This window comes from Megascapheus bottae, chromosome 32 (assembly GCF_031878675.1).
Source record: "Megascapheus bottae isolate mThoBot1 chromosome 32, mThoBot2.hap1, whole genome shotgun sequence".
In the NCBI taxonomy this organism is placed as follows: Eukaryota; Metazoa; Chordata; class Mammalia; order Rodentia; family Geomyidae; genus Megascapheus; species Megascapheus bottae.
This window is the reverse complement of record NC_143540.1, coordinates 7,344,513-7,360,050: the sequence shown is the minus strand read 5'-3', so window position 1 is coordinate 7,360,050 and position 15,538 is coordinate 7,344,513. Positions and strand designations below refer to the sequence as shown.

The following is a 15,538-nucleotide window of genomic DNA, read 5'->3' as shown; positions in this document are numbered from 1 at the left end:
AGCATCCAGGAGGATGAGGCAGGTGGATGGTGAGTTTGAGACCAGCCTGGACTATATAGAAAAGTTGCAGACCAGGCTGGCATATATAACAAGACCCTGTTCCAAAAAATTGAAGTATAAAAATACCTTCCTTTGGGTCTAATGTTTATTCAGATGAGAAATAATTATTCTCAAAAGTTAGAGCTGAGCTGCTCAGAAGGCTAAAATCTCAGGATTGAGATTTGGAGGCAACCCAGGCAAATTTGAGACTGTCTCCAAATAGCCAACAAAAAGCTGGAAATGGAGTTATGGCTCAGATCATAGAGTACCAGCGAAGGATAAAAAGGCTTGAGGCCCTGAGGTCAAGCTTCCAGTACCAGCACAAAAAAGATAACAAAAGAAAGAAAAAGAATAAAAGATTATGCTTATTGAATTTCTCTTCCAAGAAGGCAAATTCATGTTCAGTTATCTTTCTTAAGGGTGTGACTTTGGTTCTCTAGGAAGCTCTTCGGGTAGTGAAGATCTTGCAGAACCTTGATCCACCATTTAGCATTGATGGGAAGATGGTAGCTGTTAACCTGGCCACTGGCAAACGAAGGTAAGGCAGAGGGATGAAGATCCTTTTATAGTACCCTTACTCACTTTAGTCTTTGAGGAGAAATTCTTTCCGGCTGGACAGAAAATAGGGTATAAAGTCTTGTCAGCTGATACATTTTTATTTTTTGTAGTCTACCTTGAGCTGACTCTAGAATTGTTTTCTTTCTTAAGTAACATTATTAGGTACTTTAGGCTTTTTGTGATATCTTATGTCTCAAATAATAAGTCTTGAATGTATGCACAGAAAAAATTGATGCATCTTTGCCCTGTGGAATCCAAAGTTAATGCTGTCTTGACTTTCCCCACAGTGCTAAGAAATCTTAATTCCCCATTAGTCTTTTACTTGTATTCACCAAGGAACGGAGAGACAAGTTTACAGAGATGAGACAACTTTTGCTTTAGCACTCTTCATTCAATTGCTTTTTTGCTCTAACAGATAGCTTTCAAGAGTCCAACTGTTGTCCCCCTCATGAGTGTCTAGATCACTGCTATCTGGTTGATTTATTTCCCTGAAAAATGGAGAAGACAATTTCTCAGTGAATCTATAGGATTAGGCATTTCTCAAGTTCTTTTGGGTAGCAAGCTCTTGATATATTGTGTTATTTGTTGCAGAAATGATTCTGGGGACCATTCTGACCACATGCATTACTATCAGGTAGGCTTTTAACAAGTGGGGGAGTCTTTTGTTAAAAATGATCAGGTGAAAATAAATCAGGAGGCTGAAAGGTGATTTTGAGTTTTCTGCAGTGAGTGATAAAAAGTTAGTGACTAGCAGGCTGGAAGTTTGGCCTAGTGGTTGAGTACTTGCCTAGCATGCACAAAGACCCAGGTGTGATTCCTTGGTACCACACACATAGAAAAGCTGGAAGTGGTGCTGTGGCTCACGTGATAGAGCACTATCCCAAAGACAGTGCTTAGGCCCTGAGTTCAAACCCCAGGACCGGCAAAAAAAAAAAAAAAAAGTTAATAGCTATTGCTGGGAGTTTGAGAGTTTGGCCTAGTGGTAAAGTGCTTGTCTGGTATGTATTCCTTGGTACCACATACAAAGAAAAAACCTGGAAGTGGTGCTGTGGCTCAAAGGGTATTGCTCTAGTCTTGAGAAAACCAAAGGACAATGCTCAGGCCCTGAGTTCAAACCCCAGGACCGGCAAAAAAAAAAAAAAAAGTTAATAGCTATTGCTGGGAGTTTGAGAGTTTGGCCTAGTGGTAAAGTGCTTGTCTGGTATGTATTCCTTGGTACCACATACAAAGAAAAAACCTGGAAGTGGTGCTGTGGCTCAAAGGGTATTGCCCTAGTCTTGAGAAAACCAAAGGACAATGCTCAGGCCCTGAGTTCAAGCCCCAGGACTGCCCCCCCCCCCCAAAAAAAAAAAGTTAGTGCCTATTGGATAATTTTAACTTGCCTTTCTCTAATAGGGTAAAAAATATTTTCGAGATAGGAGAGGAGGTGGCAGAAATTCAGATTGGTCCTCAGATGCAAATCGACAAGGACAACAGTGTAAGTAACTTTTGTTTTATTTTTCTACTTCTTGTTTGTCTTACTATTCATTATTTGAAATCTGTGTGTCACAAGGTTAGTAAAGAGAAGTTGTTAACTGGGAATACTCATTCAAAGAGAGCAATGTTGTATAGACTCTTCTTCTGTTTGGTTTGGCTGCCTCAGTTATAAGAAGGCAGTCCTTGATGAGATCCCAGTAAGAGCTTCATTGGACAATGACTAATGCCCGCTCTGATTTTTATTCTGTATAGCATCATCTGACTGCTACATATATGATTCTGTTACTGGCTACTATTACGACCCCTTGGCAGGAACTTATTATGACCCCAACACCCAGGTGAGTTTTGACTTCGTTTACTCTCCATAATCCTTTTGAAAAAAATACCCGTAATTTCTCACTTGAAAATATTATTCCCTGACCAGGTGCCAGTGGCTCATGCCTATAATCATAGTTACTCAGCAGGCGAAATCTAAGGATTGCAATTTAAAGCCAGCCTGAGCAGAAAAGTTCATGAAACTCTGGTCTCTCAATCAGCCACCGAAAAGCCAGAAGTGGAGCTGTGGGCTTAAGTGGTAGAGCACTAGCTCTGAACCAAATAAAAGCTAAGAGCAGCACCCAGGCCCAGAGTTTAAGACCCAGGAATGGCACCAAATAATAATAATTATTATTGTTCTCACAATGTTCATTGCATGAACAGTGGAAAAGTTTAAATTTATGGAATTTGAGTGATGCCTATATGGAAAATTAATGCCTTATAGCATTACAAGTAAGAACAATGCTACTTTTGGAACAATGTATATTGGATGATCTAGATATGCCCTGATCCTTGGAATAAGTTTTTAGATTGATAGGGATTCTTGGACTTGTGAGTAAGAGAATTACTCTTTTCCTTAAAAGGCTACTACTATTGGGGCCGGGAGTTTGGCCTAGTGGTTAAAGTGCTTGCCTAGCATGCATGAAGACCCGGGTTTGATTCCTTGGTACAACATATAGAAAAAAGCCAGAAGTGGTGCTGAGGCTCAAGCGGTAGAGCTCTAGCCTTGAGAAAGTCCAAGGACAGTGCTCAGGCCCTGAGCTCAAGCCCAGGACTGGCAAAAAAAAAAAGGCTACTACTATGCTCCTTAGACCTGGCATTGTGGAAAAGTGAAACATTTCATTGACTTACCTCTTTCCAACTGTATCACAGCAAGAAGTCTATGTGCCTCAGGACCCTGGCTCACCTGAGGAAGAAGAGATCAAGGAAAAGAAGCCTACTAATCAAGGAAAGTCAAATAGTAAGAAGGAAGTATCTAAAAGAGATAGCAAAGAGAAAAAAGACAGAGGAATGACAAGGGTAAGACAACTTGTGAGTCTGCTGTCTTATACCACACAATTACAGATTACAATATATGCATTGTGGACAGATGAGATCTAGATTTGAGATGTAAAGTTAATTTAAAAATACTCTAGTGGCTTATACCCATAATCCTTGGTACTCTGGAGGCAGAGATCTGAGAATCAGTGTTCAAAGACAATCCAGTCAGAAAAGTTAGACTTGTATCTGCAACTAACCTAGCAAAAAGCTGAAAGTGGACCTTTGGCTCAAGTGGTAGAGCAATCTCCTTGAGTGAAAAAAAACAAGCAAGGGCACAAGGTCCTGAGTTCAAGCCCCATTTCTGGCTTGGGCTTGAACCCAGGGACTTTCACAGATTAGGCAAATGGTCTACTACTGAGCTATATCCCAAGCTCTGAAATAATTTAAGTTATTAAAGGTTCTATTAAAGATTCTGTATTTCAAAATTACTATAGCAACATTATAGTTATTTGAAGGTTCAGAAAACCAGACAATAAATGGGGTTAGCTTTATTTATTTGGGGGGGTGGCGTGGGGGTCAGTAGTAGGGCTTGAGCTCAGCCTGGGCACTGTCCTTGAACTTTTGTGGTCAAGGCTAGTGATCTATTGCTTTGAGCCATAGCACCACTTAATTGGAGATAAAAGAATGTCATGTACTTTTTTCTGCTGGGGCTGGCTTTGAGTGATGATCCTCAGATTTTGGCCTCCTGAATAACTAGGACTATTCGTGTAAATTACCAGCACCCAGCTAGGGTCAACTCTTAACATAGTTGTTATGAATGAATATCTTGTAAGATTACCTCCAGTTTTGATCAGTTTCAGGAAAATGTTAATGAAGGGAAGTCCCCCCCAGAAGATGTCTTTAAGAAGCCTTTGCCTCCCACTGTGAAGAAAGAAGAGAGTCCCCCTCCAGTAAGTTCCCCTTAAAGGTTTTTTGAGGTTCTTTTAAAGGTTGGTCCTTTCAATCTCGTGTCTCACAAATAAGGACTCTTTATATATGTGTGTCTGTATCTATAAGGTACCTGTACCTAAAACAATAAGCTACTCTTTGCTAGTTCCACTTTACTATTAGTACTATTACCAGTTCATTGTAGCATCTACCCATACTATTTATCTACATCTTTTCTCAGGAGCCCATTCTTTCTGAATGCTTATTGGGTGGCGTTTAGTATACCTCGGAAGTCAGTTAGTTATAGCTTTAATAAAATTTCTGTTTTCTTTTTTTTGTGGGTCATGGGGCTTGAACTCTGCTTGGGCACAGTCCCTGAGCTCTTCGGCTCAAGGTTACCACCCTACCCCTGGGCCTGGGTGTTGTCCCTGAGCTCTGCAGCTTCTACCCTACCCTTGAGCCAAGCCCCACTTCTATTTTCTAGAGGTTTCCTTACAGGAATGGGGAACCCCTTTTTCTGCCAGGTGCCATTTGGATTATTTTTTGGGGGTTGGGGGTTGTGGGGCTTGAACTCTGGGCCTGGGCACTATCCCTGAGCTCTTCAGCTCAAGGCTATCCCCTTACCCCTTGAACCTCAGTCCCACTTCCCATTTTCTAGAGGTTAATTAGAGATAAGAGTTGCATGTTCTTTAGTGCCCGGTCTGGCTTTGAACAGTGATCTTCAGATCTCAGCCTCTTAAATAGCTAGGATTACAGGCTCTGTGAGCCATCGCACCTGTCTATTTGGATTTTTTTTTTCTTGTTTTTTTTTTTTGCCAGTCCTGGGCTTGATCTCAGGGCCTGAGCACTGTCCTTGGACTTTCTCAAGGCTAGAGCTCTACCACTTGAGCCTCAGCACCACTTCCGGCTGTTTTGTATATATGTGGTACCAAGGAATCGAACCCAGGTCTTTGTGCATGCTAGGCAAGCACTTAAACCACTAGGCCAAACTCCCGGCCCTTCTTGTTTGTTTTATTGTTATAGATTTACAGTGGGGTTACAATTACATAAGTCAGGTAAAGAGTGCATTTCTTTTTGAACAGTATCACCTTTTCCCTCCCTCCCAGTTCATTTGAATACTTACAATATATCATTTATGAACAACAACAAAAAATGTAGGTAGGCAGCCACAGGTAGCTGATGGGAAGCATTTGGGAAGCATGTGTGTCTCTTCCATGATGAACCAAATGATTTTGCCAGTTTTTTTATGGCCCTCAGGTCAGATTCCCCACCCCTAGACAGTGATTTAGAGCTGTTGCTCACTTCTTTGTAAAAATTTTTAATTCTTTTGCTATTTTCTATGCATATTCTGTTTTCTCTTACTCTCTCTCATTTACATGGGAACTTCTTTTTTTTTTTTTTTTTGCCAGTCCTGGGCTTCAGCTCAGGGCCTGAGCATTGTCCTTGGACTTTCTCAAGGCTTGAGCTCTACTACTTGAGCCTCAGCACCACTTCCGGCTTTTTTCTATGTATGTGGTACCGAGGAATTGAACCCGGGTCTTCATGCATGCTAGGCAAGCACTCAACCTCTAGGCCAAACTCCCGGCCCTCTTTTTTTTTTGCCAGTCCTGGGCTTGAGCTCAGGGCCTGAGCACTATCCTTGGACTTTCTCAAGGCTAGAGCTCTGCCACTTGAACCTCAGCACCACTTCCGGCTTTTTTCTATGTATGTGGTACTGAGGAATTGAACCTGGGTCTTCGTGCATGCTAGGCAAGCACTCTACCACTAGGCCAAACTCCCAGCCTTACATGGGAACTTCTATAAGCAAGGGACATGATCTAATTCAAGTCATGATGCTTCTACCTTGGAAATGGGCAACAAGGTTATTGGTCCTGTTTTGAACCCAGGTTGTTATTGTAACTGAAGGAGAGTAAAGGAGGTATATCAGAATATCTTTTAAAAAGGGGGGCGGGGGGCTCCAAGGCCAAGGCATGGCCTAGTGATAAAGTGCTCACCTGACATGCATGAAGTCTGGTACCACATACCACATTCCTCCGTACCACATACACAGAAAAAGCTAAACGTGTTACTGTGGCTCAAGTGGTAGAGCATTAGTCTTGAGAAAGCCCAAGGACAGTACCCAGGCCCTGAGTTCAAGCCTCAGGACTGGCAAAAAAAAAAAAAAAAAGGTGGGGGGGCAAAGTGTATGCAGAGTTTGATATTGATCCCTGGTCTTCTTCCAGCCTAAGGTAGTAAACCCACTGATTGGCCTCCTGGGTGAATATGGAGGAGACAGTGACTATGAGGAAGAAGAGGAAGAAGAACAGACCCCTCCCCTGCAACCCCGCACAGCACCGACCCAGCAGCGGGAGGAGCTGACCAAGAAGGAGAATGAAGAAGACAAACTTACTGACTGGAATAAACTGGCTTGTCTGCTCTGTAGAAGGCAGTTTCCCAATAAAGAAGTTCTAATCAAACACCAGCAGCTGTCAGATCTGCACAAGGTATTATTTACACTGAATTAATCTTAGCCAAAAGACTGAAAAGTGATGTGAGGCCATGATTTTTTAGATTTTGGCTTTTAGCATTGATGAGCATTATGAGGATAAAGAAGCTTAGGCTGTTCTTTGATCTATATCGTCCCTAGTTCCTATCAGCTGAACTTGAATAAAATTCAGGAATGAATTTGGTTCCATTTTTTTTTGCCAGTCCTGGTCTTGAGCTCAGGGCCTGAGCACTGTCCTTGGACTTTCTCAAGGATGGAGCTCTACCACTTGAGCCTCAGCACCATTCCCGGCTTTCTTTTCTATGTATGTGGTACTGAGGAATCGAACCTGGGTCTTTGTGCATGCTAGGCAAGCCACTCTACCACTAGGCCAAACTCAGCCTTGTTTCCATTTTTTTATTCATGAAGTGCTTTGAATTAAGACTAACCCCTGCTTTAAAGAAGTTCAGATTATAGACCTAAGACAAGCAATATAGCTATGACACTAGATATAAAAGATTAGTAGAAAGAAAAAGGGTTGTTGTGTAGAAAGTCGACTTCACTGAGTTTAGTGATCATTTTAGTTCTGCCATTAACTTAATTATACCTCAAATACATCTCTTTTCTTCTTTGGTACTTGGCAACTTCACCTCGTTTTTCTCCAGCTGTCACAGTATGTAATTCTCCCCATAAGTGATTCAGATACTGCTGTCTCTTCATGTAGTGATTATTATTATAAACTGCAAATTAGTTCTCCCCTGCAGTCTTCCTATTTATGATCAAGGAACCAAATTATAAACAAAGCTTCTAGTTGGACTCATGTTCTTTCATTACTCCTAGAAGATGTTGCAAGATAAAGGTGTAAGAGAACTGTATTTAAATTTTTTCCCAGCACAGAAACCACTTTTACTAGACTTACAGAATTCCTTCTTCTTTTCTCAGCAAAACCTGGAAATCCACCGGAAGATAAAACAGTCAGAGCAGGAACTAGCTTATCTAGAGAGGAGAGAACGGGAGGTAAATTTTTATTGTTACTCTTTGACCTCCAATTGCTTGGTTCTATGATGTATGTTTTATAGGCTATACTGATCACTCTTCACAAGAAGACAGAGGTCCCAAAACACTGTATATATACATTTGTCAAAACTTACTTTTCTACATTGAGACTTTTTTTTTTTTTTTGCCAGTCCTAAAACTGGAATTCAGGGCCTGTCCTTGGGCTTTCTCAAGGACACTTGAGCCACAGCACTACTTCCAGCTTTTTTTTTTTTTTTTGCCAGTCCTGGGCTTGAGCTCAGGGCCTGAGCACTGTCCTTGGACTTTCTCAAGGCTAGAGCTCTACCACCTGAGCCTCAGCACCACTTCTGGATTTTTTTTTCTATGTATGTGGTACTGAGGAATTGAACCCAGGTCTTCGTGCATGCTAGGCAAGCTCCCTTATCACCAGGCCAAACTCCTGGAACTTTTTCTACATTGAAATGGATGCATTTTATTGTTTATATCTTAATGTAATTGATACTTTCCTAAATGGTGGTATTAGGTTCTCCAGATAGATAAAGAGTTCTTTCTTTTTTTTTTTTTTTTTTGCCAGTCCTGGGCTTGAGCTCAGGGCCTGAGCACTGTTCTTGGACTTTCTCAAGGCTAGAGCTCTACCACTTGAGCCTCTCAGCACCACTTCTGGCTTTTTTTCTATGTATGTGGTACCGAGGAATCGAACCTGGGTCTTCATGCATGCTAGGCAAGCACTTTGACCACTAGGCCAAACTCCCGGCCAAAGAGTTCTTTCTTATTGAGCTTTTAAATCAATTGAAAAAAAATGAAGTAGTTAAGCAGAACAGCTGAATACCATCTTTTGCTATAACTTTTAGGCTAAGTTGGAGAAGGCTTAGTGTGAAAGCTAAATGGACTTATTAGATTGCATGAGTACGCAGACTCAGCAGAGCCCAATTATGAGATCCAGATCCATTTGGCTTTTTTTTTTTTTTTTTTTTTTTTAGTCTTGGGGCTTGAATTCAGGGTCTGGGCACTGCCCCTAAGCTTCTTTTGCTCAAGGCTAGTACCACTTGTGGCTTTTTCTGTTTATGTGGTACTAAGGAATCAAACCCAGGGCTTCATGTGTGCTAGGCAAGCACTTTGCCACTAAGCCACATTCCTAGCCCCTTAGATAGGTCTTATATGTTTTAGTTAAGAATCTATGATTAGAAAAAAAAATTTTTTTGATTGGCCATAGTGGTTCACATTTGTAATCCCAGCAACTCAGAAGAAGGTTAATAGCAAGAAGGATCACAAGTTTGAGGCCAGACTGAACTACATACCAAGATTATGTCTAAGAAGAAAAAAAGAAATAAAATGACATTAGAGGCATGGGTTAAGTGATAGCAATGTAGTGTAGTGCTTGTAGTAAGTGCAAATCCCTGAGTTCAAGTCCCAGCATTATAACTAATTAAATCCACTTATAGAGACCTATGGAGAAATCATTTGCTTTTGCTTTACATAAAGGGAAAAGGTGGATGAGCCAAGTATACCACCTTTATTCTTTCCAAATTTGCCAGTTAAAAAAGTATGGAGCAATGAAAGTTACGGCTGGATACATAGTAAAACCCTATATCTCCACCTCAAAATTAGGAGTTGAATAGAGCTTCCCCACTCTTCAATCCCTAAGGTGAAAAATCTCAGGTCTGTTCTTCTGTTCACCTACAGGGGAGATTTAAAGAAAAAGGAAGTGATCGCAGGGAAAAGCTTCAATCTTTTGACTCTCCAGAAAGGAAACGGATCAAATACTCCAGAGAAACTGACAGGTATGAAGTAAACTCTTTATTCACCTTTAGCTTTCAAGACCTAGAATTAAAGCCATTATCTCTCTAAGTATTATTCTTGACCATTTGTACAGTGAATAGAAGAAGTTTAGGTAATAATGTGTCTTGTAAAATAAACATTAAAATCCAGTGAGGGGCCGGGAGTTTGGCCTAGTGGTTAAAGTGCTTGCCTACCATGCATGAAGACCCAGGTTTGATTCCTTGGTACCACATACATAGAAAAAAGCTGGAAGTGGTAGAGTGCTAAGCCTTGAGAAAGTCCAAGGACAGTGCTAAAGCCCTGAGCCCAAGCCCAGGACTGGCAAAAAAGAAAAGAAAAAAAGAAATTGTGGAATGACTTTAAAGCAGTGTATTGATCTAGCTTTGTATTTTTGAGAGCAGCTTGTGTTGTGATTCAAGTGAGAGATCATGATATTCTGAGAACAGGCTGTGAATATGGAAAGAGGACTATATTAGGTGTCAGATTTGCCAGATTTATTGAGAAGAGTGGCTCAAGCCTATAATCATAGCTACTTGGGAAGCAAAGATTTGGAAGATCGCAGTGAGAGGCTAACCTAGGGGTAAAAAGTTTTGCAAAGTCAGGCACCATTGGCTTCTATAATGAAGCTGAGGCCTGAAAGATCAAAGCCAACCTGAGCAGAAAAATCCATGAGATTCCATCTCCAGATATCCAACAAAATGTAGAGCTAGACCTCATGCCAGTAGCTTACACCTGTAATCATAGCTACTCAGATCTGAAGACTATGGTTCGAAGCCAACCATGCAGGAAACCCTATAAGACAGTTATCTCCAGTTAACCACCAAAAGAAGCAGGAAATGGAGCTGTGGCTCAAGTGCTAGAGCACTAGCCATGAGCACAAAACTTGAAGGACAGTGCCCAGGCCCTAAGTTCAAGCCAGTCTAGCCTCATGTAACCTTATGTTTCTGAATCCCTACCAATCTTCTGAACAAATGGTTTGTCTTTCTTTCTTCTTATACTTCTAGGTCATAAACTCTTCGTTATAACCCAGCTTAGACATTCCTGTTGAAATTCATTTTGGATGATGACCCCCCCCATCTCAGAGTTTGTTTTCCCTACATTGTTCTAGTAGATATCCAGTGTACCTAATCCCATAAACAGGAGCAAATCTTGCTCATCATTGTATTCCCAGAACAAGCCTACCATATAGGTATACTTTATAGGAAGCAGATCTGAATCAAAAAGGACAGAGGTTTTTGTTAGGTTCACAGCAGGTCTCTTTGGAAGTAATGTTATATCTGCTTCTTATAGTGATCATAACCCTGTTGATAAAGAAGACTTAGACACTAGCAGCAAAGGAGGCTGTGCCCAGCAGACCAGTGGCTGGAGGAAAGGAGCTGGCCTGGGATATAGCCATCCTGGATTGGGTTCGTCAGAAGAGGTAAAATGATTTCTGTTTTATTTGGGGCTATGTGATCCTGGAATATACTTCACTTTCGCTTTCTGGCCTGGAGTGTTATCCTTGCCTTTCAGCTTTTTTTTTTTTTTTCCCCCACTATAGGTGTAGGATATGAGATATGAGAGTCAAGGAACCCTCTTCTCTTCTCTCCCCTACCCCACCCCCCCAATCGTACTAAAGATTGAACTCTTATGCCTTGTACTTTCTGGGTAAGCACTCAACCATTTGAGCCAGGAACCTCTCAATCTTTATCTTTATGGTATAGCATGGTTGTGCTGGGTCCTTGGATGTTTGATTGATGATGGGAAGAAGGAGAAATTGAAATGGGGTTTATCATATTTTTACATAAAGGGTGAGCATTGAGGTTGTATGAGATTCCCATCAATTTGAGAATAAAGTCTCATTTAGTAAAAAAGAACCAATGAGCTGGGTGCCTGTGGCTCCTCACTACTCAGAAGGCTGAAATCTGAGGATCATGGTCCATTCCGGGCAGGGAAGTCCATGAGACTCTTATCTCTAATAAAATATTGAAAAAACCAGACGTGGAGCTATAATTCAAATGGTAAAGCACCAGCCTTTTGTAAAAAAAACATCTCAGGGCCCTCAAGAAAAACTGATCAAGCTTGGCACTACAGTCATGCTTTGATTCTAGCTACTAAAAAAGACAGCTGAGGATTGAGGTTCTATTCTAAGTCATCCCATACCTTCAGGTAACCAGTAAAAACCTGAAAGTGGCTCAAGTGGTACAGTGACAGCCTTGAGTAAAAAAGCTAAACAAAAACATGAGGCTTTAAGTTCAAACCCCTTTTTCTAGAAAGAAAAAGGTGAGGGCTGGGAGTTTGGCCTAGTGGTTAAAGTGCTTGCCTAGCATGAGCGAAGACCCGGGTTTGATTCCTTGGTACCACATACATAGAAAAAAGCCGGAAGTGGTGCTGAGGCTCAAGCGGTAGAGCTCTAGCCTTGAGAAAGTCCAAGGACAGTGCTCAGGCCCTGAGCTCAAGCCCAGGACTGGCAAAAAAAAAAAGAAAAAGGTGATCAGAGGAAAATTTGCCCCTTTGGGGAAAATGCCTATCACAGGAGATTAGCTTCTGTGTTACAGAGCTTCTGTTACCTCCTGTGTGATAAATGTCATGGTGGTCCATCGCTCTTCATTCATCTTGGATATTTAATGTAAACATCTTAAAATTATCCTGTATCTTGCCCTTTATTGCCCTAGAAATGCTTGTGATCAAAGATGAATTAACTCTGAAGCTAATTGTCTTTGTTTTGCAGACTGAAGGCCAAATGAGGGGACCTGGTGTTGGGACACCAGGAAGAATCAGCAAGAGACAGTCTAATGAGACTTACCGAGATGCTGTTCGAAGAGTCATGTTTGCTCGGTATAAAGAACTAGATTAAGAACGGAGACAAGTCCTACAGGACAAAACCTCCTTGTTTTGTTTGTCTGTCTCTTTTGTTTTGTTACTGTTCTTGCTGCTAGAACTTTTTTAAATAAACTTTTTTTCAATGTGATTGTATTTTGTTAACACTTCCCTCAAAGAGGTTAGAGTTAGTGGTAGGAGATAGAGAATGCCTAAGTGTGGGCTCATCTGAAATGGTAGCTACTTCCATAGTGAGCCTAGGAATATTACCTACTGGCCACATGAGAGAGTGGAGGAACACAGTGATGTCAATGAAAATAGCATCTCCTTACGTCTATTTTTTTAGTAACTGCTAAAGTAGATTACATTTTCATATGCTGTTTTCCTATTCATTGTAGCTTTGAAAGCTGTCGTGTGATCTTCCTATGGAGCGGGGACAATGCAATGGCTCCTTCTCCAAGCACCTGCTAGAAGCTTAATGCTTCATACTTATAATCACTAAACACTGCTCTAGAATTATCACTCTTTTCCAGCCACCACTCTAGAGCTAAAACTACTCAGAGATCGGCCCTCTTTTAAATCTTTCTCAGACTACTAATCGTAACACATACCACTTCCCAAAGATTGTGGTTTTTTTTGTTTTTTTTTTTTTGGCCAGTCTTGGGCTTGAGCTCAGGGCCTGAGCATTGTCCTTGGACTTTCTCAAGGTTAGAGCTCTACCACTTGAGCCTCAGCACCATTTCTGGCTTTTTTCTATGTATGTGGTACGGAGGAATAGAACCTGGGTCTTCGTGCATGCTAGGCAAGCACTCTACCACTAGGCCAAACTCCCGGCCCCCAAAGATTGTTTTAAAAGACAGCTTTTGTGGGGTGGGGGGTGGAGAAGTTTGAAGGGATAACAACTTTTTTTTTTTCTTTAATGGTACTAGGATTTGAAAATATATGGCCAGAGGCTAAAAGTGGAAAAAGAGTTCTAAGATCAACCTAGGTTACAGGATACAACCCTTTCTCAGGAAAGAAATGGAGTTGGGTGCCGTTAGCACATGTATAATCCTGCTACCCAGGAGGCAGAGATCTGAGAATCTTTGGTTTATAGTTAATACAGACATATAAATCTATAGAGTCTTGAGAGAGAGGGAGAGGGGAAGAGGGAGAGGGAGGGAGGGAGCGAGGTGTAGCTCACATCTCACACAAAAAAGCACCAGGATCTTGAGTTCCATCCCAGCACTGGCAAAAGAACAAGAGAGCGAGAAAGAAATACATGTTTGGCATGTGTGCATAAAGAGGGACATGAGAGAAGACGAAAGTTAACTATAATTCCCAAATCCAAAGATTTCTCTTCCATTTATTGTCATGTTTCTAATTATCTGGACTTTCCAGGGCCAAACACCTAATAGTGAGCAAATGAAAATTAAAACAAAGTTACTTTTCCAGAAAATATTCCAAGGCATTTTAATTTCCTGATTTGGAAACTCATTCTTCCATTTACTCTTTTTGTTGTTTTGTGGTACCAGGGATGAAATCTAAGGCCTCCCACATGCTAGCGTAAGTGGTCCACCACTGAGTGGCACCCATATTCTTAACTATTCATCCACATATTATTAACTATTTCTTCTTACTCAGGGAGAGAAAGGAGTAGTATAGTAGCGCTTTTCTATAACTGGTATCTTCCCCTACCTTGCCTTGCTCTAGTTTTTCAATGTGTATGTATGACCTGAAAAATAAATTCCCTAAAATTATACCTAAAAATGCCAGAAGGTACCATCATCTTACTAACCAGAGCCCAGAATATATCCTAACTTTCTGAAGGAGCGTGCTTCTTTCTGCCATATATTTTACACTGAGCTTTGGTAGTGATTGATTTGTCCTAAGTATGAACTGTGTGCTAAGTGCCAGTAGTAACTAGACAATGAATGAGAATAAGGAATGAACTAAAGTTGCTACCTTTCTGGAGTTTTCATTGTATCAATTAAGGAGATGGACTGTGAAACAAAAGTAGTTCAATTTCTCATTCCATCACTTAATATGATCTTCTACATCTGTAAAACAGTGACAGTGATTTCTTTTGCTAGGACTGCAGACATTAAGAAGCAGCCAGGTTAGTGGTAGAGTGCTTTCCTAGCATGCACGAAGACCCGGGTTCAATTCCTTGGTATCACATACATAAAAAAAGCTGGAAATGGTGCTGTGGCTCAAGTGGTAGAGCACTAGCCTTGAGAAAAGGCCAAGAACAGTGCTCAGGCTCTTGAGTTCAAGTCCTGGGACAGGCAAAAAACAAAAACCTTTAAGCTTGGCGTGGTGTCTCCCACCTGCAATCCTACCTACTCTGGAGGCTGAGATCTGAGGATCAAGGTTTAAAGCTAGCAGGGCACAAAAGGACCTGAGACTCATCTCCAATTAACTTCTAAAAAATGGGAAGTGGGGCTTGGCTCAAGGGTAGGGTGGTAACCTTGAGTTGAAGAGCTCAGGCATAATACCCAGGCCTAGGGGTAGGATGGTAGCCTTGAGCTGAAGAGCTCAGGGACAGTGTCCAGGCTGAGCTCAAGAGCCCCCCCCCCAAAAAAGCAGCCAGAATATAGATAGAAACTTAGAAGGCAGAATGGATTTGTTGATAGATTAAATATGAAAAAAAAAGATAACTACTTCCACAAAGCAGAGAATAGCCAAATGGGTTTTATTAATGAGTCTCACAGACTATTCTGGGGGCTGGCTTTTCAAGTATTAACTGTTAAACTGCGTGCGCACGTGTGTGTGTGTGTGTGTGTGTGTGTGTGTGTGTGTGTGTGTCGAGAGAAAGAATGTGTAGTACCCCACTGGCTTAATGACTTCTAAGACTAAAGAATATATAAATGGCATGGTATTCTAAAAACCTACCTACAGAAGTCTCAATTTACATAAACATTTCCTCATCAGAAAAAGATTTAGTACCATTTCAAATTGTGAGGATTAGAGCATCATAACCAAAAACTAAACTCGGTGAGTGATTAAGAACGCTCTTTACAAACTAGGCATATTTTACATGGTGTCAGGCTCTTTACAGCAACTGCAACCAATTTCTATACCTAATAGAAACCCTAAAAGCTCCTAGGCGGACCCAGCAACTCTGTTGAGGGTTAGAAGGCGAAAAACGAAAAGAAGCACGGTGTAGTGACAGGCTGCCCCGGTGACTACATTTCCCGGCAG

General features: G+C 41.3%; 1 protein-coding gene across 6 annotated transcripts in view; it reads left to right on the top strand.

Annotated features, from left to right (window-relative positions):
- Positions 1-12,506, top strand: part of Rbm6 (RNA binding motif protein 6) — a 51,948-nt gene extending 39,442 nt beyond the window's left edge. For all 6 annotated transcript variants that reach the window (XM_090323423.1, XM_090323422.1, XM_090323426.1 and 3 more), the window contains 11 exons: positions 480-577; positions 1,189-1,231; positions 1,993-2,074; positions 2,326-2,411; positions 3,262-3,408; positions 4,224-4,319; positions 6,519-6,779; positions 7,703-7,777; positions 9,461-9,558; positions 10,847-10,976; positions 12,267-12,506. In XM_090323423.1, coding sequence (XP_090179549.1) covers positions 480-577; positions 1,189-1,231; positions 1,993-2,074; positions 2,326-2,411; positions 3,262-3,408; positions 4,224-4,319; positions 6,519-6,779; positions 7,703-7,777; positions 9,461-9,558; positions 10,847-10,976; positions 12,267-12,392 — 1,242 coding nt within the window. In that variant the 3' untranslated portion in view covers positions 12,393-12,506. The remainder of the gene's footprint in view (positions 1-479; positions 578-1,188; positions 1,232-1,992; positions 2,075-2,325; positions 2,412-3,261; positions 3,409-4,223; positions 4,320-6,518; positions 6,780-7,702; positions 7,778-9,460; positions 9,559-10,846; positions 10,977-12,266) is intronic.
- The last annotated feature ends 3,032 nt before the right edge of the window (positions 12,507-15,538 follow it).